The 24897-nt window shown below is 35.4% G+C and overlaps 3 protein-coding genes and 1 pseudogene across 7 annotated transcripts; 1 reads left to right on the plus strand and 3 right to left on the minus strand.

Moving 5' to 3' along the window:
- Positions 1 to 670: 670 nt before the first annotated feature.
- Positions 671 to 2678, plus strand: LOC104787431 (polygalacturonase At1g48100-like). The gene is made up of 5 exons (XM_010513011.2): positions 671 to 1109; positions 1183 to 1392; positions 1474 to 1681; positions 1756 to 1837; positions 2002 to 2678. Exons 1-5 carry the CDS (start codon positions 771 to 773, stop codon positions 2468 to 2470), a joined length of 1308 nt encoding a protein of 435 aa, XP_010511313.2. The 5' UTR covers positions 671 to 770; the 3' UTR covers positions 2471 to 2678.
- Positions 2679 to 2776: 98 nt separating this feature from the next.
- Positions 2777 to 5764, minus strand: LOC104787432 (uncharacterized). The gene is made up of 5 exons (XM_010513012.3): positions 4293 to 5764; positions 3627 to 3898; positions 3439 to 3543; positions 3314 to 3361; positions 2777 to 3203 (listed from the first exon to the last, which is right to left on the minus strand). Exons 2-5 carry the CDS (start codon positions 3888 to 3890, stop codon positions 2961 to 2963), a joined length of 660 nt encoding a protein of 219 aa, XP_010511314.1. The 5' UTR covers positions 3891 to 3898; positions 4293 to 5764; the 3' UTR covers positions 2777 to 2960.
- Positions 4702 to 7089, minus strand: LOC147944300 (pentatricopeptide repeat-containing protein At1g56690, mitochondrial pseudogene; annotated as a pseudogene). The gene has a single exon (XR_015557475.1). The product of XR_015557475.1 is annotated as a pentatricopeptide repeat-containing protein At1g56690, mitochondrial pseudogene (transcript).
- A 12989-nt stretch (positions 7090 to 20078) lies between these two features.
- Positions 20079 to 24897, minus strand: LOC104787428 (kinesin-like protein KIN-14N). Of its 4 annotated transcripts, XR_015557479.1 has the most exons (15): positions 24439 to 24734; positions 24203 to 24326; positions 23842 to 23956; positions 23471 to 23747; positions 22743 to 22887; positions 22538 to 22647; positions 22337 to 22456; positions 22043 to 22246; positions 21771 to 21947; positions 21611 to 21685; positions 21361 to 21507; positions 21130 to 21268; positions 20968 to 21034; positions 20627 to 20887; positions 20079 to 20527 (listed from the first exon to the last, which is right to left on the minus strand). XR_015557479.1 is itself a non-coding variant. In XM_087450714.1 (14 exons), exons 5-14 carry the CDS (start codon positions 22870 to 22872, stop codon positions 20334 to 20336), a joined length of 1557 nt encoding a protein of 518 aa, XP_087306840.1. In that variant the 5' UTR covers positions 22873 to 22887; positions 23471 to 23747; positions 23842 to 23956; positions 24203 to 24326; positions 24439 to 24734; the 3' UTR covers positions 20079 to 20333. The 4 variants fall into 4 exon arrangements, 2 of the variants coding, with proteins under 2 accessions (XP_087306840.1, XP_087306839.1); XR_015557478.1 differs by having other exon boundaries at positions 23842 to 24326; positions 24439 to 24897; XM_087450714.1 differs by lacking the exon at positions 20968 to 21034.

The following is a 24897-nucleotide window of genomic DNA, read 5'->3' on the forward strand; positions in this document are numbered from 1 at the left end:
GTTTTATCAAACCATGCAAACAAAAGTAATTTTTTCACAATTTTACGACTTGACCTTAAAGTTATATGATAGAAAAAATTCCAGATTTGGAATAAATAGTATATTAATCCTAAGAAACAATGATATTTCATGTAAAAACAGTTAATTAATCATCGATAAAGTCAACATAAGATGGCAAAAACTGCTAAACAATTAATAGTGTGTTGAGACCACTTAAGCAATCCATCTTATGAAAGTAATAAATTGGTATGATCCATATATATAATGCATATATTGATACAATGCATAAAACATCATAGATATCACTTCGACAAAACAATAAACATAATATGTCCTCCTGGCTTAACCAATAAAGTATCTAAAAAAATAATCAGAAAACAAAAGTTCAACATCCATTTGGTAAAATATATATTGTAGAATATACGTTTGGTAAAATGTATCTCTAACCTCAAAAACCATTTTTACCTTGACGCAAAAAATATACAATAATTCTTTAGGATCTCTTTCTTTCTTCATATGCTTGACGACCTCTCCATTCCACGCGTGTGAGACAATTTGGCTAAACCTATGAAACCCTAAAGTCTATTGTCTATACATATACATAGGAACAGGGTAATACACTCCATTACTCTTTTTATATATAGTTTTTTTTTTTTAATATATATAGTTTGTTCTCTTAGATTCTTAGTATACCTTAATTAACAATTAATGTAGTATATATACATGTATATTTTTCACCATTCTTCATCTTCTAAAACATTCACAAAAAAATGACGTTACTTAATTCACTCTTCTACGCATTCTTCTTAATCTCAATATTCTCATTGATTCGTATTTCTCACAATATGTATATAATAAGTCCATCACCGGCTCCAAATCCGGCTTACGATGATTACGACAATATTGCACCAACTGTCTTCGACGTGACTTCGTTTGGAGCCATCGGAGATTGCGCGACCGACGACACGTCAGCATTTAAGATGGCTTGGGACGCTGCATGTATGACCACAGGGTCTAAGTCTTCTCTGCTTCTTGTCCCTGACACTTTCTGTTTCTTGGTCAAGCCAACCAGCTTCAATGGTCCTTGCAGAACCCAACTTGTACTACAAGTAAGCTAATTTTGATAACCTATCTTCAATGTTGTGTTTATAGTTTCATGAACAGATTTTTTCTTCCTTATAGATCGACGGGTTCATTGTGTCGCCGGATGGACCGAGGTCATGGCCGTCGAATTACCAGAGGCAGTGGATGATATTTTACAGAGTGAATGGATTATCAATTCAAGGTTCTGGTTTTATCAACGGCCGTGGACAGAAATGGTGGAACCTTCCTTGCAAACCTCACAAGGGACAGAACGGAACAACCCAAACGGGTCCTTGTGACAGTCCTGTGGTTAGTCAATGTTTCACAATCACATTTTGTGTTATATAGGTCAGAGTTAGTGAACTATGAGTAAAAATGTTTTGATCTCAGGCGTTTAGGATATTTCAGAGTTCCAAAGTGAGGATCAAAGGGCTTAACTTCATAAACAGCGCACAGTTCCATGTAAGGTTTGACAATTGCAGTGACGTGATTGTAGATTCCGTGACCATCAAGGCCCCAGCTTCTAGTCCCAACACTGACGGGATCCACATTGAGAACACACATAATGTTCAAATTCACAATTCCGTGATTTCCAATGGTATTTATTTTACATTTTTGCAGTAAATAGTTGATTTCGGTCAGTTTTATGTTTCTTTTAATTCGGTATTACAGGAGATGATTGTATTTCAATCGGAGCGGGCTGCTTTAATGTCGATATTAAGAATGTTACGTGCGGTCCAAGCCATGGAATTAGGTACCTCTTTTATAATTTCCATTGATTTTTTCCATCTGCCAAACTCTAATGTGCCCTCATAGAGTAGGATTAGACTCTCAGCCTCTAGGCTCTGTTTTCTCAGAAAGTTTTGTTTTGTTTTCTGGTTTGAAGTGTGAACAACGAACTTATGGGTATTGTTGCAGCATAGGCAGCCTTGGAGTCCACAACTCACAGGCTTATGTCTCGAACATAACAGTGGCTAACTCAACTATATGGAACTCAGACAACGGTGTCCGGATCAAGACATGGCAAGGAGGGTCAGGCTCGGTTTCAAGAATTGTGTTCAGTAACATTTTGATGGTGAACGTTCGTAACCCTATAATGATAGACCAGTATTACTGCCAAACCAAGAACTGTGCTAACCAAACAAGCGCAGTCATTATTAGCGATGTTCTGTATGCAAATATCAAAGGGACTTACGACCTGAGAAGCCCACCGATGCAATTTGGTTGCAGCGACTCTGTCCCCTGTACTAACCTGAGACTCATGGATGTGGACCTGTTTCCTTCCAAAGGCCAGCTTTTGCAAAACCCGTTCTGCTGGAATGCGTATGGAAGCATGCAGATTACAGTGCCACCTGTTTATTGCCTCCTTGAGGCACTTCCAGACTGAACAGAAGATGTGTTCATCAACTTGTAATCAGATTCAGAACAAATATGAACACAAAAATGTAAGGGTAGATTCGATGTCAGTAAAGCGTATCGAAGAAATTAGTCTAAAGTCTGTAACGTTTTAGAATACACACTACATTCGGTTGTGATAGGCTAAAAGAAGAAGTCAGTCGAGTTTGTAACATAAGAATATAATAGATACTTTGCAAGTAGTTACTGTGAACGTCGAAAAGAAGAAGATCCTTCAACACAGATCCATAAAAGGTTAGTATTTTGACCAAAAGATGCAACTTTACCAAATTCTAAATCCAGTGGAACGTAGGCATATATCATATTTCATTTCATTAAGCGAACACATTTGAGGAAGCAAATGAATGTAGTAGAGAAGTGAACTTATATTCCATTTATTGATAGGCAACTTTTTTGGTGGGGAGACAAATCAGCCCATGACGAGCATTTCATGAACAAGAATATCCACATTTGGGATAACATTACTTGCAAACAGAAGCGAGTACCTCCAGCAGAGAAACCGTGAATCTCATTTGGGTTTCTTCATCCACGGCAACGAAAAGAGGAACGTGAACAAAGAGTGACTTGGTCATATTCTGCTCCGCAAATCTTAGAGAGTGGTAATAGACATAGTTGCACACAAATCGACCTGCATCATCTGATGATATCACCTCAAAGCCCTTATTCCCCAACGCCTTTGTTATATCTCCAACTGGAAGAGTAGTCTGCAAAATCATACACAAACACTTGGATTCAACATAAAAACAAGAATGGCCAAATCTGCAGACCAAAAGGTTAAGAAACACAGCTCAAGGAGACAGTATCAACATTGTACCTTTCTTACAGTTGTGATTGGACCATCAGAAGGAACAATTGGCAAATTCTGCAGACAACAAGAGTGTTTGACGGAACTAAACAACTAACCAAACAAGAACAACCAAAGGAGAGTTAAACAAAAACCTGAGGCTTCCAACCCAATTCATCAGGGCAACGAAAAGTCGCTTCATTCACAGCTTGTTGCTCAATTGCAAATTTCGTAGCACCGCTATTAACTCCAAAGTGAACCTAAAGAGACAGACATTAGAAATGAGTTTCTTCAACATAACAAATCAAATCTGGCACTCAAACACTTAGCTTAACTAACTAACCCAGATGGTTTTTCCAGTCAGTGACTCTGATTCCTCCGTCTTAACCGCAGATTGTAGCAACTGATAAAGAGAGGCGACCGCTCCTTGACCAGCGGTCTCGAGAACAGTACAGCTTCCAAGAATCACATCTTTCGACACACTATTCTTTGCCAAATAATCTTTCAGGTTGTTTGCCATTTTCTCTGTAGGATTCTCAGCAACTCCATGGAACTTCTTGAACCCTGTGATATGAATCGTCACACCCGTTGGTCCTTCAGAACCCATCAATACAACTGAAACAAAAACCTGTCTGTCAGAGAGACATTGGATACAGGACACTGACAATGACTCTATCCTATTAACAACACCAGCCAGATTTAGAACAATCAGACTTGATGAAACTATAAATGACGAAACGAGTCCAGATCTCAACAAGGTATGAAATTAAAAAAGTTGTATGACTTTATCAAAGTTTGCAGCTTTTTCAAATTCCGTACGAACCCAACTGATTTAAACGATGAAAAGATCAAAACTTTCAGAACTCCGATCATCAAACACTGAATACGTTAACGGATTACACAACAGAGAAATAACCAAATCGCAGAGTTTTAAAAACACCCAGTATAGAAAAACTAGTTTCAAAAGATGGGCAGATGATCAAGAAACGTAAAGGTCGAAACTTTTTACCTTAGAGGAAACAGATACTGGAACCTGAGAGACGATGAACAGAATTGGAAGCTTTGTCTGTCTCTTCGAGTGGAATCAATCGATTTGCCTGTAAAATCTGAGAGAAAGAGAGAGAGAGAGAGAGAGAGAGAGAGAGAGAGAGAGGAGATGTGACTCAACAACCAGTCTTTGGCCTTATCCAATCAATGGAAACCTAACTTTTAATCATGTTCCACTTTGGACGGAAGTTTGATAATCACAGAACAAGACACAAGAGGTACATATGCTTAGTATTCTTTATTGATGTTACAAAAGTGGTAGGTCACGTCCCAAAGAAGATAATAACAACAAAACAGCAATGATTCAATTATTAAACTGATAATTGCAAGAAGATATGATTGAGTTTGATGATTCAAGTGGTGCATTGATATGTGTGAAACATTCTTCTCATAAACTATAGGTAATAATAAGGATACACATGTATCTCAACTAAACCAATGAATTTGAACCGAAATAAACCAATAGCAATGGACCAATCTCACCAATAATCTCTACAAGAACACTCCCCATTGTTGAAATGGTGGAATCTGTTTGCATCTCTTAGAATGATCTCTCTTTCTGTCACTTTGGATATGAGTTTAATGGCGGCGTGGCAATCTCCACAGACTCTAAGGTTTTTCATGACCCGAATAGGTACTCCTTCAGGTAGCTTTAAAAGTCCATAAGCAACTGCAAGTCTCTCGCTGTGACGGCTTAAGCTATCCACTTTCTCTTCCTCGTCTACATCGTGCAACACATGGCTGCAATCAGGACTATAGCCAGCTTCTCTCAATAATCCATCTGTTTTATCCAATATCATTAGTATCATCGCCTGCTCGGGATGGTTTCTTATACCTCCGCGAGTGAACATGTGCACTTTTTTCTCTAGCTCAATCCAGCTACAACCAGGGAATTTACTTACACTCTTTGTCCTCATGTTTTTTCTCATTTCTGCAACATCTCCCCACTTGGATCGAGATGCATTCATGCTGGATAGCAAAACGTATGGACCAGCGTTTTCTGGTTCAATCTCAAAGAGTTCCTTTGCAGCAACCTCAGCTAAATCTAGTCGTGAGTGAGTTTTACACGCTCCCAACAGAGCACCCCAAACTGTAGCATCTGGCTTTACGGTCATACTTTCGATCAATCTCATTGCCTCATCTACCCGTCCTGCACGCCCAAGCATATCCACCGTGCAAGAATAATGCTCAACCGTTGGTGTCACACAAAACTTTGATTCCATTGATTCAAATATCTCAAGCCCTTCCTCGACTTTTCCAGCATAGCTACATGCTGTCAAAATTGCTATCAAGGTAACTTTGTTTGGCATGGTACCAGACGATGACATCTCAAAAAAAACCTTAAGAGATTCCTCTCCTAAACCGTGCGACGCATAACCAGAAATGATTGAATTCCACATGATTATATCCTTTTTAGAGGGAAACCGGTCGAATACTAGCTTTGCTTTTGTAAGCTCACCGCATTTGACATACATCGTCATCAAAACAGAGGCAACATACACATCACCATCAAACTGACATCTCACCAAATGAGCATGTACCTGTCTACCATATTGGAGACTTGCTAAAGACGCACACGCACAAAGAATGCTGATCAAAGATGTAAAACTCGGTTTAAATCCTTGTCTCTGCATCTGAACAAACAAATCAATAGCCTCCAATTCAAAACCTTTTCTTTCATAAGCTTTGATCATTCCTCGCCAAGTAGCATCATCTCTATCCTTCATTTGATCGAAAACCCTCCTCGCTTTTGCTATCTCTCCTTGCTCTCCTAACCCAACAATCATAGCATTACACGCAATAACCGGCTTCACCGGCATCACCTCAAAAAACTGTTCTGCATCCTCCATTCTCCCACTCAAAGTATACCCTAAAAGCATTGAAGTCCACGAAACTTCAGTTTTCTCCGGCATCACTTCAAACAGCTTCCTAGCAACATCCACTCGATGATTCTGCCCGTACCCAGTAATCATCGTGGTCCAAGTAATCACATTTCTATCCTTCATCCCATCAAAAATCTCTCTTGCCTCATCCACTCTTCCTTCTTTACACAACCCACCAATCATATTAGTACTCGCTACAGTATCTTTAACAGGCATCATATCATACAACTTACGTGCATCATCAATACGCCCATCATCAATCAAACCACCAAACATCACAGTCCAAGAAACCTCATTCTTCACAGGCATTCTCCAAAACAACAACTCTGCTTCACCAACCATACCTTCTTGCACATAACCTTTCACCATCGCGGTCCACGACACAACGTTCCTCTCAGGCATCATCTCAAACGCATTCCTAGCTTCGTTAATCATCCCGTTCTTAATATACCCAGAAACCAACCCGTTCCAAGAAACAATATTTCTCTCAGGCATTTCATCGAACAGGTGGCGTGCTTCTCTCGGCAAACCGTTTGCAAAGTAGCCAGACACAATTGAGTTCCATGAACCGATTGCTTTAAACCGTAACGAATCAAAAAACTTTCGCGCTTCATTGATTTGACCGGTTCGTGAGAGACGAGAGATCTCAAAACTGAAACTGACTCCAGTGGCTGTGTTATACGTTCTATGTAAAATTAACTGAACCTTCTTCATTCACCAATCGAGTGTTTGAAGGTTCTTCAAGTTTTTTTTTTTTTTTTTTTTGAAAGGTTCGTAGAGTTTTAACACATCAAGTTCCTTCTGCTAATTGATAAGTCTGTAAAGTTTTTATAGTAAGAAGCGCCGAGGAATGATAGAATTTTAGGGTGTGCTCGAAATTACAAACTGGTTATTTAAAGAGATATTTAACAATTATACCACATTTGAAACTCAAACTTTTTCAATGTACCACATTCTTAAATCTTTTTTCAATCTACCAAATCTGCTCATCCAAAATGACTATTGTATCCTCCATTTGTTTGACTAAAAAACAAAATGTTTCTTTGTTTTTAATTACCTCTTTAACTTTAACTCTCTCTCTTTGCTTCCATTCTCCTTCTCAATTTTCACTTTAACTCTCTCTCTTTGCTTCCGTTCTTCTTCTCTATTTTCTTTCGCTCTTTTTTTTCTTTTTTTTCAAACACCAGCAAAAAAAAGAGTGAACCAGTGAGTGGAAGAAGAAGAGAATCAGTAACCGCCATGTCTTCGTCTGGTTCTTCTCAGCCTGGTTCTTCTCGGAGCTCTTCTTACCACCGCCATCGCCGGACGAACCGGAACCGCCAGATCGCCTCCTCATATATATCTCTTGGCCCTTGCTTTTTAGTTCTGTCGCTGGTCTTACTTTCTCCTCTTCAGCAATTCAATGTTTCTTCGAATCTTTGTGATGGTGACGCTGCTCAAGAACCCAATCCGCCGCCGGAGAAAAAAGATAGCGACAAGTTATCCGCGGGAGCTATTGCCGGAATCGTAATCGAATGTGTTGTTGGTTTGTTGTTGCTTCTCCTGATTGTGTTCTGTCTATGTAGAAAGAGAAAGAAGAAGGAAGAGAATGCTCAAGCGAGAAACGTTGAAGCTCCTGTAACTGCTCCGGCCTCCGCCGCTGCTATACCTAAAGAAAGGGCGGCTATTGTCCCGTCGGAGGCTTATTCGCCGATGGTTTAGCGTTGTTGTTGTTGTTGCTGTTGCCACCGACAATCTTCAATGGCCGTGAATCTTCATTGAAGCCGAAGGAGATGGACCAGATCTAATGATACGTCTATGAAAGACGTTGTCCACAATCCAACCAGTTCCTGTGGACCAAATCTCTTCTCTTTTTTGGTAGACAAGTTGGTTTTGTTGTTTGTAGACAAGTTGGTTTTGTTGTTTGTGGACAAGTTATACCTGTATAGTACTAGTTTCACGACTTGTCCATTGACCCAATAAATTGGAACTTGTCTATCTCAATGAATTTGATAAGTTATCTATATGCTCAATTTGTCTACAGAAATAGTTTTTGTCTACAGCCTCAACAAATCGGAACTTGTCTACCCATAAAAAATCAAACATGATTTTTCTTTTGTTCAGCGCTACAGTACCATAAGGGTATTTTCGACATTTGTAATGCCACTTGTGGTAGAATAGAAAATGAGTTTATGATTGTGGTAGAATTGGAAAGTTTTATATTAAATGTGGTAGATTAGACTAAATTCCCTTATTTAAAGTTATAAGAGCACCTCCATTGGTGGTAGTTATTTGGTTAATCTAATTTGCCCCTCTAATTTTGCTTTCTTTTTAAACTAACTTTCTAAAAATTTGGTTAAGAACTTGTACGTAACCCAATGTTATTAAAATATATGGGCTTGTAATGATAAATTAAAGCTCTTAGGGTCTGACTGGTTCAAACGCTGCGGTTACGGTTGTGGCTGCGGGAAATTGCAGAAACGAACGATTGCAGTTTCAAGCGTTATTAAGTGTTTTGAACGACTGGTTTAACGGTTTAAAATTGGTGCGTTTGCAGGAGGTTTACGATTGGTTGACCAGCGGGTGCAATAGCGGTTGGAACATAATAAATATGATATATAATATATAAATGTTTAAAAACACCAAAATTTTTATTAAACTTGATTTATAATTAAAATTTAGTAAAAACTACTAAAATAATTATTCAAAAGACAAATAAACTTCATATTGAAATACTTATTCCTTTATGTATTTCGCTTTTCACCAAAAATTTAATCAAGTAATTTGATAAATGACAAAACATATGATTTAGATCGTAGATCTTTTCTCTTTTCTCTTAGATCGTGGGTCAGTAGTTCCATCGGTAGGAATGGTCAAATGAGAGTTGAGAAGAGTCACTGTTGATTTGGTTTAATATTTTTCACAAATAATCTTATTTTCTTAAATTTCTGATAAAATATTATATTTATTTAGATTTTGTTGAACTTATGTGCGATGTGCCATTAAATTTACATCAAGTTTTCCGGGTTATTATTAATTGGAATATAATTTTCTTCTAATTGTTTATTTTATAATCTCTGTAATTGTATCCGTACTTCATTTTCTCCCATCCTTAATGAGTAAAATAGTTAGATAGAAAATATAACAAAAAAAAATTCATTATCATTGATTTCTTATAAGATTTTTTACAAAAAAAAAAAAAAAAAAATCCAACCGTAATTACCCGCAACCGCAATCGTCCGCAACCGCAAACGCTTGCGGGAAGCAGCTTTTGGAATTCAGTGGTTTGGAGCGGCTGGGAGCGTTTAGGAGCGATTGAGAGTGGTTTGTGTGATTAGTTTCAATCGCTAGCAACCGCTACCACCCGCATACACAGCGTTTGCGGGAGGTAGCGGAAGAACCAGTCAACACCTAAATAAAACAAATTGGTCTTTTGACTTGTGTTTGTATGAATTTGAAGAATGATAGGGTAAAAAAAAAGGACAATTCTTGGGTTCATCCCTAGGGGTGAACCTCTCTTATTCACCTCTTTAAATTAAGGAAACAAATCTTAATTAAGGAAACAAAGTATATAGATCAATCAATTTTAAAATTGTTAATTCTAATATTATATTATAATTTTTAATTAACACATCTAAACCCTAACCATTTTTTATATATCCAAATTGAATATAATTTTGTTTAATTGTAAAATCTAAACTCTAACCATTCTTTTATAAACCCAAACCGATATATAATTTTGTTTAATTATAAAATCTAAACCCTAACCACTCTTTTGTAAACCCAAACCGACATATAATTTTGTTTAATTATAAAATCTAAATCTAACCACTCTTTTGTAAACCCAAACGGACATATAATTTCGTTTAATTGTAAAATCTAAACCCTAACCACTCTTTTGTGAACCCAAACCGACATCTAATTTTGTTTAATTATAAAATCTAAATCCTAACAATCCCCTATATATTAATAGAGAAGCACACTTGAGAAAAAAACTGATGTGTAAGCGTTACAGAGCTCATGACACTTTTTTATCAAATAACCCTCAAAACATATACTTATTTACAATTCTCTGCCATTGTATTTATTAAAAAAAAAATCTATAATCCTCTCTTCTCACCTCATTATTATTTACATATATATCATTGACATATATAAGACAATGTTCTTTTCTATAAGTTTTTTAAAATGAAAAATTTAATCAACTATTAAAATCCAGAAATGTAATTAATTCAATTTTATAACATATTTAATTTTAGAAATAAATTACATTTCACAAACAATAAAAAATTTATTCATTTATTTACCGCTTTTATACATTTTTCTCATTGCATTTTTTAAACTTATGATTAGTTTAAATTAAATCAATTAGTCTAAAAAGTATATTTTTTTTTTAATCTATTTAATGGTATAGTGATGTAGATGATAATGTGAAACATAAAATATGTGAATTTGATTTTTAGAAACACAAAAACACATCAAAAATTTCTACACCACCTTAAAATTCTTTTCCAAGTTTAAATATTTCACGGGTAAAACATATTTTACCGAAAGTAAACGCAAATTTGAATAAACAAAAAAAACTTTACTTACATATTTTGTTTTACACAAAATAAATCTTAAATCTCAAATAATAATTTTGCTACTCATATTTTATTTAAATCGATTTATCTTGCACATAGTGCGGGTTGGTACCTACTACCTTGTTCTTTTATAGACCCAAACCGATATATAATTTTAAAAATTATAAACTTAAATCATAATCCTCTTTTATAAATTCAAATCGACATAGTTTCCTTAATAAAAGATCTACATAATTTGTTTCGTCGTTTTATTTTAATTCTGATTTTTTTTTAATATGATATGACATGGCATATTGTTGTATTCTGATTGGCTAATTAAGAGGGGGTGAATGAGAGTTGTTCACCCCTAGAGGTGAATCCAAGAATTTTTTGTAAAAAAAAGTGTAGAACAAACAAAGTACTAGGGGCATTTAATAGAACAATACTTGGTTCACCTCCAACCATTCACCTCCTTATAAAATAAGGAAATAAAATCTATATACATTATTATAAAATTAAAAACTTAAACCGCTCTTATATAAACTCAAACCGACATATAATTTCATTATAATTGTAAAATCTAAACACTAACCATCTCATTTGTAAACTCAAACCGACATATAATTTCATTCTAATTGTAAAATCTAAACCATAACCATCTCATTTGTAAATTCAAACCGACATACAATTTCGTTCTAATTGTAAAATCTAAACCCTAACCACCTCATTTGTAAATCCAAACCGACATTGAATTTTATTCTAAACGTAAAATCTAAACCATAACTATCTCATTTGTAAACTCAAACCGACATATAATTTCGTTCTAATTGTAAAATCTAAACCATAACCATCTCATTTGTAAACTCAAACCGACATATAATTTCGTTCTAATTGTAAAATCTAAACGCTAACCATCTCATTTGTAAACCCAAACCGACATATAATTTCGTTCTAATTGTAAAATCTAAACCCTAACCATCTCATTTGTAAACCTAAACCGACATGTAATTTCGTTTTAATTATAAAATCTAATTGGTTAAGAGGAGAAAGGATAAACAACTCTGATTGGTTGAGAGGAAAGAAGGTGAACAAAAAACCTAAGTATTTTTCCATTTAATATATATTTACGAGGGGCATAATTCAAAACTGTTATAAAATAACACTATCTCAGAAAAAATTGACGGTGGCAACTGTCCCTCTCTAGTACAACGTGGATCCGCCTTTGGTGGAGACCGTAGTAAGAGCTCATACAAGGTAATTCATCTTCCTTTTTCATTCTTAAATCATTGAATCTCTGAATTTTGTTTGGGAATATTTACAGAGTCTTGTAAGATTCCATATCTTGGATTTATGACTAACGATTATAGTGTTTATCAGTAAGATATCGGTGATTATAGTGTTCAACTTGATAATGAGCTTTCTGAATTATTGAGTTGTTAAAAATCAAGTACTGGTTTGTGGTAGTTGGCTTATTCTGGTTTTATGTTTGTTTGTTATCGTGGTATTGTGGTTTTGCAGGTCAGGTGTAACACTCGTCCCGCCTTATCGGTCAGGACAACATGTTATTCAAATGGACCCGCGAAAAAGCTTCTTTCTTAAAAATAAAACTCTTTAATCATAAAATTTGTTCCACGTCTCATAAAAATTTTAACCTGAAGAAAAATATAAAAAGGTGAACACAATGATGACATACGAATCACATTCAACAATTAGTACGTAGCATAGAATCAGACTCCACATTCTTAACATACATCCAACAAACATAACGGTTTCACATAATACTCAATCTAGCATATTCATAATATTACTTAAATCGTATTTAAACACCAACGCATTCATCAATACACACATTCATCAACTATGCTAAACCAAAATCTCATCAGCTTAGCATGGAACGAAACAAATCTCATGTTCGTCCAATCGCCAGGTACGAAACAATTCTCATGTTCGCCCAATTACCAGGTACGAAAGATAACTCATGTCCGCCCATCATGAGGCACAAAACTAATCTCAGGTTTTCCCATCTCGAGACGCGAAATAAATCTCATGTTCACTCCCCCATTACATAATCTCATTTCATATCATCATTCAACAATTATCATGTTACACATCAACTCATTCTATCATGCATCATATCATCATACCATGTCATCATAAATTATAATCATATCACGCAATATCAAACAATAGACATATCCAATCACATAGTTTCCAATTCTATACAAGCAATTCATGAAAATATGCTTAGAAAGTAACCATTGTGTTTCCGTGGTTACCACCCTCACCTTTGCCACTTAAATGATGGAAATCAAATATCTCTTTTCCCATGTCAGACCAATATTCAAGAACACTCATACAAAGTTTCCGCTCCATCCAACCTCGTTTGTCAAACTAAATATTACAATGTCACCATTTATTCTATACAAACGAGCCTTAGAAACACACAAGTAAAACCACAACTAACCGTTAAAATCACGATCCCACCATAGAATATTTAGGTTGTAGTATCGTGAAGCTCCCCACCAAATCTCAGCTCGATCGGGTAAGTTTTGGGCCACCAAACGCTATTCCAAGGAGATAACCTTGAATCTGTTTTCTAGGGCTGCAAGTTCAGACTGTTTCAGATATTTCTTGCGCAGGAAGAAACCCACATAACTTCATGAATATAACTCCGATCGGACTTCCGTCAGTTGCTACGAGCTCATGGCTTGATGATGGGCACGTCGGTGTTTTTAGATTCCTAAACCTATGTTACCTCCGGCGCTGACGAGCCTCCAAAGACGGCTCGCCAAACTGCTCTTATTTCCTTCTTACTCTTTCTTGTTCTTCTCTTCTCAACCTCTGATCTACTCCGACTTTGCTCTTCCACCACCATCGAAGCTTGCAACCGTCACAGTAATGATTACTAGATCCATCACCTCCGCGAAGTCTCATTCTCTCTCTCTCTCTCTCTCTTCTCCTCACGGCCCTATCTTTTCTTCTTCCCTTCTCTTTTCTTCCACGATCTCTCTTGCTCTCCCAAACTCTCTCACGTCATAGGTTCTTAAGGTTTTTATTCTCCTTTGTGCGGCCATGAATATATAAACACACATACACACAAACGCACAAAACCCTTTGTCGTTTACAATATTTTAGACTAACGGGCTTTAACATGGTTAGAAAACAGACCGGCCAAATTACGTAAAATTGGGGATGTTACATCAGGTTATTAAAGGATGGGATATTGGTATTAAGACAGTGAAGAAAGGCGAAAACGCTGTATTCACTATCCCTGCAGAGCTGGTATATGGAGAGTCTGGTTCACCGCCAACCATCCCTGTAAACGCCACGCTTCAGTTTGATGTGGAGTTGCATACATGGGTTAGTGTGAAGGACATATGAAAAGATGGTGGTGGTGTGTAAGAAGATTCTTGATATGGGAGAGAAGTGGGAGACTGATATGTCTATATTTTGTCTCTCCTTAGCCTATTTTTATCATTCATTTAGCTAGGATAACTCATTGGTTTGCATCGTTTTCTAGTTCTTTCTATACACTTTGCACGTCTAGGTAGTTCTTGCATCATCCTTGCATACATTGTGCATTTTGGAGTATTTCAGGTACTTAGGAGACGTTGGAAGCCATTCTCGTCTGAGCCATTGTCACCATCTCCGTTTCGTCTGAGCCATTGTCACCATCTCCATCTCGTCCGAGCCATTGTCACCATCTCCGTTTCGTCCGAGCCATTGTCACCATCTCCGTCTCGTCCGAGCCATTGTCACCATCTCTGTTTTGTCCGAGCCATTGTCACCATGCTCCTCAGCCTTCCGTCTGAGCCATGATGACATTGCATTCCATTCGACGCACACGGACTCGATCGCACATGTCGGGAAGAAAGACGTTTGGTTTCACACGCTTCAGGAGATTACCGAACCGACGCTTTACCTTGTCGTTTTAAGTTTTAGGGCTTTCCATGTTGGACTACTATATATACATTTTGTTAAGTCTTTGCAGAGACATCTTATCTTTTATCTCGTTTTTGTTCCCAGAAGGTTTCTGAACCTAGCCTCCAAAAAACGTTCTCAGACTTGTATTCCGATATCTTTGAGATTATTGAGATTTTGCATTTGATTCTTTCTACAAAGTTGTTCACCTTATTTTTATCTACCTAATAATGCTTGTTTCAATGATTTCTGTTTTTGCATCCTTGACTATGATTTTCGGATCTGAGTAGTGTGTTAGTTCTTGAGGATGGGATAGATTAGGTGGAGGATCTTAGGATGTAGAGTGTTTAAGCTTTGATTGTATGATTCCCTTCTGGACTAGAATTAGAATTACTAGTTTCTCTCTGATCAATTGGAACTAGGTTCGAGACATTTCTGCACCCAAAAGGTGTTTGATGAAATGTCTGACCAACTAGTGCCAGAGACTTACGTTCCTAGCCTAAGAGATTAGTTGTCTAGGATGTTTGTTGACGTGAATGAACTTGTTTCTCATGCCTGCTCGACCACGTTTCTCTAGCGAGAGCTAGGTATGGAAGTGGTTGAGTCTGAGTAGCTTTTGCCAAGAGATTGGATTAGCTAAGTTGTGATGTTCATTGTTTAGGGATACTTTGCTTGTGGTATGTTAAACACTCCTTAGACTAGGATACTCCACTGACATCTATTACCCCATCCTTAGGACTTCTTTCTTTCTGATTTTTATTACATTCCTGGAACTGTTTCATTTGTTCATGTTAGAATCGTTTGCGTTTTCATTCACTTTCGCTTCTTGTCATGCATTCTTGTTTCTAGTTCTGTGACTCATTTCCGTTTCGCATTTTGATCATTCTAGGACTGTTAGATAAAAACACTCTTTGAATTGGCTTAACTTGTGACTTCTTGATTGCATCTTGAGTGATTGTAAACTTTTCCAACTGGATTGACACCTTAAGTATTACAACGCGTAAGGTTAATTGAACCTACTAGGAGACACAAAAATCCTAGTATCAGAGACCCCAAAGGATCTCGATGAAGTACAATCTAAACAAAGACCGGTGTGTTAGTTTACAATTCTAATGACAATGATCATTCTTGTATAAAGTTTTCTTGAAGCAGCTAAAAGATTGAACAAAGATCCAGCAGTGTTTGGTTATTGAAAATTTTGTGTGAGTCTCACTTTTATAGGCTATTGTTTTGCAGTTGCGTGTTTGGTTCTTTCTTACTTACAGTTAGTTGAAATGGGCAGGCCTGGTGTTATGGCTGGTAAAGCTGCTGGGACAAAAGTGATTGCTGTTCCTTCTCTTCCTAAACAGACACATCTTTATACCTCCGCTGATGAAGTCATCAATTCTCTACTCGACATAAGACCAGAGAAATGGGCTCTTCCTCCATTTCAAGACTGTAAGAAACACTTACAAACTCCACTCAATACTTATTTACCTTTATAACTACTCTGGTGATAATTTGTAGAAATCGTTTACAAAGAAACTCATATGCCATAGCCAATAATAGATCTTGTCAAAAAAAAAAAAACACAAAATAGTTAATTCCAAATATATATATTTTAAAGTGAAAAGTGTTTTCGAAAAAAGATATATATATTTGGACTTAGTTAATATTTTTTTTATTTTAACTATGACTCAGATCCCCACAATATCGTAGGAAAGTATTTCAAAAAAATAAATAAAATTGAATTTAAAGTTTAAAATTATATGTTATAAATATATTTGAAAATAATAGTATAGTTAAGAGTATGTGATATTAATAAAAATTATTTTAAAAAGAGAAAATAATAAGTAGGGCTAAATATTTAATATAAAATGTTATGGCAAAGAGACATAAATCTATAGAAAAAAATATAGTAAAAAGTCATACTGAGTTGAGGCAATCTTGCCAAAAATATTTTTTAATAAATTATAAATATAAGATATTTTATGCAAAATTATGATAAAAAGTTGCAACCATCATAAAAGTTATCAATATTTATACTACTAACTAGTAAAAACAGTTATGAACAAATGGTTGTAATGAGTGAATGTAACTTTTTATTAAAATGTAAATTTTTAATCAAATAATTTTCATACAAAAAGGAGTACTGAAGCTTCTGAACAAGATTCATCAAGAAGATCTTTTTGTACGAAAATGGATCAAATTTTTTTTTTAGAAGAATAAAACTAGAGAATAGTTTTAGTTAGTAAGTACAGTTATTTACATATTTTTTTGTTTGTCTGAATAAACTAATTTACGTATTTATATTCAAAATTATTTTTTCACTATCTTTAAAATTAAATATTAACATTTATTAAAAATAATCTATTAATGTTAAATTGTAAATCACAAAAAAAATTTCAAATATTCACCATTATCAATAATATTGCCAAGTTTAAAGAGAAAACAATCCGGAAATTATCCCATAAAACATGATTATACAAATTCTCTAAAAATGATACTTATTAAAAAATTCACATATATTTGTGATTATGTAATTTATTGTATTTCTTCCAGTTAATTAGTAATACTAATATCGATGGCAAAATTCTTACAAATTAACGTCGATCCAAAAAAATGAGTGAATCTACATTTTTTTGTGAGAGAAAGGAACATATATTAATATTGAGAATATTCCTTTTATATTACTAATTAATAATTTTTTAACAAGCAAGATATATTCTACTAAACTAGTTGAATTAGTTCCATGATTTTTTTTAGATATATCACTGATAACAACAAGGGTGAGTTACTAGAATATTGCATAAAAGCTTCTTTATTACAAAAGTAACATACAATTGTTTGTTATTACTCGACTAACCCATTGTACCTATACTACCCCTGAAACTAGTGTTGGAAAAAAACGTAATTACGGCTAGTGCCATTAGAAAAAAAAACATTGGAAGTTGGGACTAAGTCTACCGATCCTTTGATGGTAGATTTATACACGTGGACTGATTAAAGGTGTACGTCAGATATTTTTGGTACACTTAGTTGTAGTGCTGGTACACTTGCCGTCGACGTAGATGGTACACTTAGTTGTAGTGTTGGTACACTTATCGGTGGACGTATATGTGTATCAAAAACTAAGTGTACCAAAAATATCTGATGTACATCTTCAACAGTCAATATGACCCAAAAGATATTTATGGTAGACTAATGGCCTGTTGCGACAGATTTATTCGACAGCCTTCTCTCGTTTCAGATATTTTTGGTATACTTGTTTGTTTTTTTTGAAATAGTTTTCGGAGTGTGATGGTAGGTTTCTTGTCCGTGGTAGATTTAGTAAGCATTTTTGACAGCTGTAAAGTCTTACTAGAATAACACGAATTTGTTTGAGCTGTCAAAGACAGTCTAGCGTTGCGATAGACTTATTGGAGATAGATCTAAACACGTTTGCTGTTCTTCCGATCTATGGTGTTCATGTAATAACATTTGTAGCAGATTCATCAATCGTATTCTGTTTGTCGGCCGGAGCAAACGTTTTTTTCCTACTCTGTTTCGTTAATCTTTCCTCTGGGTTCATCCATGGAAGAGCTAGATATCTGTTCGAAAATCTATATAACTCACTTTTTATAGGTTTTTAATTTAGAAATCAGATGTTGAGATGAAAATCTATAATAGTTGAATAAAAACCCCACAAGTGAAACCAAAAAAATAGACATAAGTCGTGAAAAAATAAAGTGAGGCAGGGAAAATTAGGGTTTTCAGTCGTATGTTAGAGGTAGAAGACGAGGATATTCTGGTAATTTCGGGTTCATTAAACCTAAAATCGAACGTGTACGTACATATAAACGTGTACGTACATATGAACGCATATGTACATAATGTTCTTGAGATTAGAGTACGTACATAATGTTCTTTTGCTTAGTGTAGGTCCATAAATCCGTTTTAATGAACAATATTATTGTAATTTTATAGTCATCTTCAACATATCTTTTTCTATAACCCTAGCTAATATTGTCGTTGTTGTTCACCGGAAATGGAACAAGTAAGAGATGTTACTAGAAAAAGTAAGAGATGTTACTAGAACAACCTATGTAATTCGTAATTGTTTATTTATCATATTTTTGAGAGGTAATGAACAATAACCATACAAAATTACATTTTAACTATAGAGGGTAATATTTAGATAACATAAATATATAATACTCAGTTCAACTAGGTACAACTAAATATATATTTAGATTTGCATTTATATTTAAAATATGAAAATGATAATTAAGGTTTATAAGAATTTCTAAAACATATTGAACTATTAAAGAACCATGTTTAATCAACAAAACAAGAATTTATCACTTTCTAATATATACTATCGTTTTCACATAAAACACTCTTTATAGTATAAGGAAGACTTAGTAAGTGATCACCTCAAATGAAGCAAAAGAGGTGAAACCCAAGTTTTTATGAACATTGTGTTATGAAAACCTTGTATATGCTAATTAATACTGATAAATCTTGTGGCCAACTGCTAATTAATAATTTATATTATAGTCCAACTGGAAATACGAAAAAAGCGCAAAAGTTCAACTATGGATATGAGAGTACAACTGGATAACTATGTATAATTATGTGTATACCAAATAATTTTTTACTAATATCATGTTATCTTTGGTTCATTTTACCATAGTGTGATGATTTTAAATGAATATTCCGCCGCCAAAATCTATTTTTTATTCGTTTTCACATGATCCATATTGAAATTTATTTTAATAATTCTAGTACAGTTGCACCAAGTAGTTCAAGTTATACTGAAATTTTCTACCTAAGTGATTTAGTTATACATAAGATCTCACATTCACTCTAAAATTCTATTAATTACAACCAAACAAATCTCTCTCTGTTGTAACTCTTTTATCTTCTGCAAAGGCTCCATCTTCTACTCCTTATAGTTTCTAAGTAGATATTACAGGATACCTTAAGCAATCATGAGGGACCTAAACTTGCAAAACTGGCTACACTCAAGTGATAGCGACAGAGAATTAGTGATGATGAAACTATTATGGAAAGAGAATAAAAGTGGAATTAGTGATGATGAAACTATTAGGAGAAGTGGGGTATTGACGGCGAATTGATAGCACTGTTAAATTTGGATTTACGAGAGATATGATTAATGTTAATTAGTGGTGGTTAATTTGATCGGGGCGTTTTGGTTTGGATTAGACTTCTCTTTTCGTCTCTCCATGCAAATAGTTACTAGTACATATACAATCCACATATGTGTAGACTATGTACATGTTCTTATATACGTACATTACACATAACAATGATCATGATGACTGTGTATAATTAATAGCCACTAACTGAATGAGGTATGGTTAAAATCTTAATTATAGATCATGGCCAAGCTTTTCTTATTCTTCTATATTATCAATGACGTAACCAAAAAAAAGTTTTTATATTCCATTTCCACAAAAGAAACGATCCAAAAGCCAAAGAGATTTTGAGTCCTTAATTAGGGTGTCTGAGAAACCGTTTGGAAGAAGAGTTAGTAGCAAAACCTCTGCTTCTACTCTTTCGATGTCTTGGAATTGTAACTTTCTCAAGAAGAGACAAGACCTCAGGCATCGATGGTCTAACTTTAACCTCTCCAATACATTGTAAAGCCAAGAAAGACATCATAAACGCTGCTTTCTAAGGGTATTGACCCACAAGCTTCGTGTCCATTATCCTAAACACTTTTTGCTTGTCTCGCAAGTAAGGTGTCGCCCATTCCACTAAATATTCTTCTTCTCGAGCTTTAGTTTTGTCTATTGCTCTACGTCCAGATAGAATCTCTAGCAAGACTACACCAAAGCTGTAGACGTCACATTTCGTTGTTAGATGACCTGACAGAGACCAAAAGCAGAGACCAATCAATGTGTTTTAGAAATTTCATGTTTTGTTAGTTGAAATTTGAACAAATGAACCATCAAACAAAAAGAAACCTGTTGCTAGATATTCTGGAGCTGCGTAACCTTCTGTACCGATGACTTGGGTTGTCACATGTGAACGGTTGTCTTTTGGACCTTCTTTCGCCAATCCAAAGTCTGAGAGTTTTGGGTTGAATCCTGAATCAAGAATGATATTTGCTGCTTTGAAGTCTCTGTAAATGACTTGATCCTTAGCTTCGTGCAAAAAACAAAGCCCTCTAGCAGCACCAATCGCCTCTTTCATACGCAGTGACCAAGAAAGCACATTAGAACCCCCTAGAATAAACAAGATTCATCAGGTCATGAACAATGCTAAGTAACATAAACATAAATGTTGGATCTTAATTCTTACTTACTTTCAAACAAATGATTTTCAAGACTACCATTAAGCATATACTCGTAAACCAAAAGAATGCTTTTGCGCTGTCCATAACAAAAAAAAAGACATCAATTGTTCTTCCAATCAATGTGTTATTTTAGCAAGAACCACACTATCTCAGAAGTTTCTGGTTTCATACCATTTTGCAACAAGTCAATACCGCGACCAAGTGCTTCTAGAGATGTCGGGTAAGAAATAGTTTTTCCCTCCTCACCATTATTCTCACCAGGCAATAAAGGTCTAACTCTACAGAACACACGTATATTGCCTTTCAATTCCTGCAACATGAGAAATAAACCAGGATCAGTCAAGCTTTACACACATAGGGGACCAAAAAAATGTGACAGAGGTTTAGTTAAGTGAATTATACAAGAATGGTATTGTGCAACTTCTTCTGTAGTTTTTCCCCTTCAACGAGTTTAAGTTCTGCTTCTTCTACTCGACTTTTCAGATCGATAATGTTTTGCTTCTGGTCTTCAAACTCATTTATTTTCTCAAAAGTAGTTAGATCAGACACCTAAACCATAAACAATCCAAAAATGTTATTAAAAACATAAGAGGTTGTGAAATCTAATAGATTCATATGTTATATGTGTGTTGCTCGAGAATGTGATAAAAACCTGCAGTCGCCTCTCAGAATACACTAGTCGATCCTGTAACTCTTGTATCTGAGTACTCTGGGATGAAGATGTAGTCTGGACCAAAAACAATTTACATCATCTTAAGAAAAAAACAATTGGCAGAGAATATATAGAAAGAAATTGTAAACGGATATGAGACCTCAAGTTCAGTTATGGTGTCTTTGAAGTCATTGTACTTGGTTGCCTCAGTTTGTAAGGTCTGTACTTCCACTAAATGGCGATCACGGTCTTCCTTGGCCTGCTGAAGCTCGACCTTGAGACTCGCAATTTCGTTTTCCAACTCACCTTTCTGCTTCATGATATCTTCTTGAGAAGCCTACCAAAGAAAAACAAGACACTCAATCACATTTTGACCAGAACTACAAAACATTTACTACCATTGATCGGATATAACAGAACATCATCATATACCTTAGAAGCAGCAAGCTGATCCTGCAATGCTGAAAACTGGCCCTTCAAGTTGCCAATATTTTCGACAATGGCAGTCCTTTCTTTCTCACCGCGTTTTATAGTTTCATGAGCTTCATCAAGATCACCTTGTAGCTTGCTGTTATACAGCTGCAGGCTTGAGTTATACTCTTGCAACAGTTTGTACATGTCATTTACCGATTGTATCTGAACATAACAAAACAAACAGTCAACATTAGTCTAAAGTTAAGTGACAAAACATTCTGATCATTTCAAAACCTTTTTAAGTTTTCTCACCCTCTGGTTAGCCGTTTGAAGATCTCCTTGTGCTTTGTCTAGCTCTTCTACAAGACCAGCTTGTGCCTTTTCAACAGCAAGTCTTGTTTCTTTCTCTTTTCCAAGAGAATCATTCGCAGCCTAAAACAGAACATATTGAATTAAACCCCACAAATATGAATTAGACACAAGTAATTTAAAGTAGAATTAGCCGCCTCTTACCAACTTCTCCGTTTGTTCCCTGGCAAGTTGCACTTGAACAGATTCAAAGTTTTTCCTCAGCTCTTCAATTATCATATTCAGCTCCTCTTCTTTGTTTCTCAAACTAACCTCTGTCATCAAAATTGCACAAATATAAAGTTCAAAAATCACAAAAAAAATTGAAACAAAAAAAAGTAACAGCTAAACTTTAATTATGGAAACACACCCATGTCAGCACAATGCTTCTCATTCAATTCCAATGCATTCTTCAACTTCTCTTGCTCAAAAGCATAATCCAACTCGAGTTCTTGAAACCACCTAATGCAAAGTCTAAGCCTTTTTATATATTCCATCATGTTCTCACATCTCTCCTGCAAAACCCAAAAACCACCAAGAAGAACATTCAAATTCAAGCTTAACTAACTGAAACCAAAAGGGAGACCAAAGCCAAACACATAAACAAAGTCTTTAATGCTTTTATCAAACTGACAAAACTATTTTGGTCCCACCAATTGTCTTATAACACAATCAAATCTTCTTCTTAGAAAAAAAACAATAGATCCAACGAACAAAGCCAGTAAGCTAACAGAAATTAAAAGCTTCAGATTCTATACCATAAGGATCAATCAGAACACATAAACAATGTCTTCAATGCTATTGCCTAATACTAAAGGTCCCACAAATTGTCTTATAAACACAATCAAATCTTCTATAAGAAAACCAACGGATTCAACGAGAAAAGCCATTAAAAAAAAAGCTACCTCAAATTCAAAACTTCACCAACTAAAACTCTCTCTCTGCTAATAGAAACCCTAATTGATAAAAATTACTCAACAATCAAATTACAGTATAGACACTTTTTCTTTTTCATCCACACATCACAACTTAGATTACACAAGAAAGTTTAAATTCAGGTAAAAAAATAAAATTGAGGGTGGGGGAAAAAGTAGAAACCTTGTAGTTGAATTTGCTCTTGTACTTGATTCGTTCATTAAGAAGAGTTTCAATTTAATCTCTTGTGAACTCAACAGGACCATATTCAGATCCCGTTGTGCTCGCTGGAGCGCTGTTCAGAGTCAGATCTTTTGACCCATTAATCACCGGAGAAGCTGACCGGATTCTTCCATTGTTTGCCATCGCCCCCACCATAACAAACCAAAAAAAATTAAAACTTTTGTTCTCTTCTTGTTACCTAAATTACTTCAAACTCCTCTCTCAATCAAAGCATAAACTTGCAGCAACAAAAAAAAAAACAAAGTTTGTATTGTTCTTCTTTCTTAGAGATCTTCAGAAAAAGATAAATTGAGTAATGAGAAGGGGCTTACGTGAAAAGGGTTTGGAGTTCACTGAGGAGTCGTCAACATTAACATCTTCATTCTTGGGGGAAGATCCAAAGCAATTCCCCATTATAGAGGTCTAAAATCTAAATCATCCAAAACCCTATAGAGACAATTGTAAAGGGAAACAAAACACTAACTAATCTATCATCTATGGATGGATCTTTGTCACTGCCTCTGTCATCGACATTCTTCCTACGGCTAAAAGAAGGAAGAACGATCTAGACGAGAGAGTGGCGAGGTTCAAAAAATGTGTTTGGATTCCGAAGGTTTGGAATTTGAGAGATCAGAAAAAGCAAAAGGAAGGTTGAATATAACTAAAATTGTTAAAATAAAATAAAAAGGATACCTAAACACTAAAATTAGAGAGAAAGGAAAAGAGTTTCCGTGTTGTGTTAACTTTGCTGTCAGAGTCACCCCTATTCACTGCCTGCAGAGGAGTAGCAGCCGCTTCGTCGATCCCGTATCTGCGACTGGACAGAAGCATCAAATTGATAGATAACGTGACCAATTTAGCATCAATCGAGAGCAAACCCAGAATCGGAAAACAAAATTAGGGGTAATAAAAGAGAGTGACAAAATTACTCGAAATAGAGGTAATCGGAGGATCTGTATCTGATAAACGACATCTTTGAAGAGCAGACGAGACCAACTGCACAAATCAAGTTTATCGAAACTTTTTTTTTTATTTGATAAGAACTGCGGCCGTCCTCGAGCTGCTTCCCAGCGAAAATCAAAGGCTGCTGGTCCGGTGAGATCCCTGGATCTTCGCTTTCACATAGTCGATGGTGTCAGATGACTCGACCTCTAGCGTAATGGTCTTCCCGTTAGGGTTTTCACGAAGATCTAAATCTTTTTGAGACTACCGCTGCATCCAAGTTAATCGAAATTTGATGATTTTTAATTATAAATGGCATAAACCGTAATAAAACACACAACTCTGGTTTAGAAGTAATAATCAAACTTTTATGTGTTATTCGAGTAAGTCGGAAATCTCAACGTGTTAGTCTAGTAATAAACCTACTTTTATGTAATATTCTAGGT

The sequence above is a fragment of the Camelina sativa genome, chromosome 5 (assembly GCF_030686135.1).
Source record: "Camelina sativa cultivar CO46 ecotype springtype chromosome 5, ASM3068613v1".
Lineage (NCBI taxonomy): Eukaryota > Viridiplantae > Streptophyta > Magnoliopsida > Brassicales > Brassicaceae > Camelina > Camelina sativa.

Excerpts from the sequence above, each read along its gene's own strand:
- LOC104787431 (XM_010513011.2), top strand. The coding sequence starts at position 771 with ATGACGTTACTTAATTCACTCTTCTACGCATTCTTCTTAATCTCAATA. Across the intron at positions 1,393-1,473 it reads GTCCTTGTGACAGTCCTGTG|GCGTTTAGGATATTTCAGAG; the intron begins GTTAGTCAATGT and ends TTTTGATCTCAG. Across the intron at positions 1,682-1,755 it reads CAATTCCGTGATTTCCAATG|GAGATGATTGTATTTCAATC; the intron begins GTATTTATTTTA and ends TCGGTATTACAG.
- LOC104787428 (XM_087450713.1), bottom strand. The coding sequence starts at position 22,872 with ATGATGGAATATATAAAAAGGCTTAGACTTTGCATTAGGTGGTTTCAA. Across the intron at positions 21,948-22,042 it reads ATCAGCTTGCTGCTTCTAAG|GCTTCTCAAGAAGATATCAT; the intron begins GTATATGATGAT and ends TTTCTTTGGTAG. Across the intron at positions 21,686-21,770 it reads ACACCATAACTGAACTTGAG|ACTACATCTTCATCCCAGAG; the intron begins GTCTCATATCCG and ends TTTTTGGTCCAG.
- LOC104787432 (XM_010513012.3), bottom strand. The coding sequence starts at position 3,890 with ATGGGTTCTGAAGGACCAACGGGTGTGACGATTCATATCACAGGGTTC. Across the intron at positions 3,544-3,626 it reads TGACTGGAAAAACCATCTGG|GTTCACTTTGGAGTTAATAG; the intron begins GTTAGTTAGTTA and ends CTGTCTCTTTAG. Across the intron at positions 3,204-3,313 it reads CAATCACAACTGTAAGAAAG|ACTACTCTTCCAGTTGGAGA; the intron begins GTACAATGTTGA and ends ATGATTTTGCAG.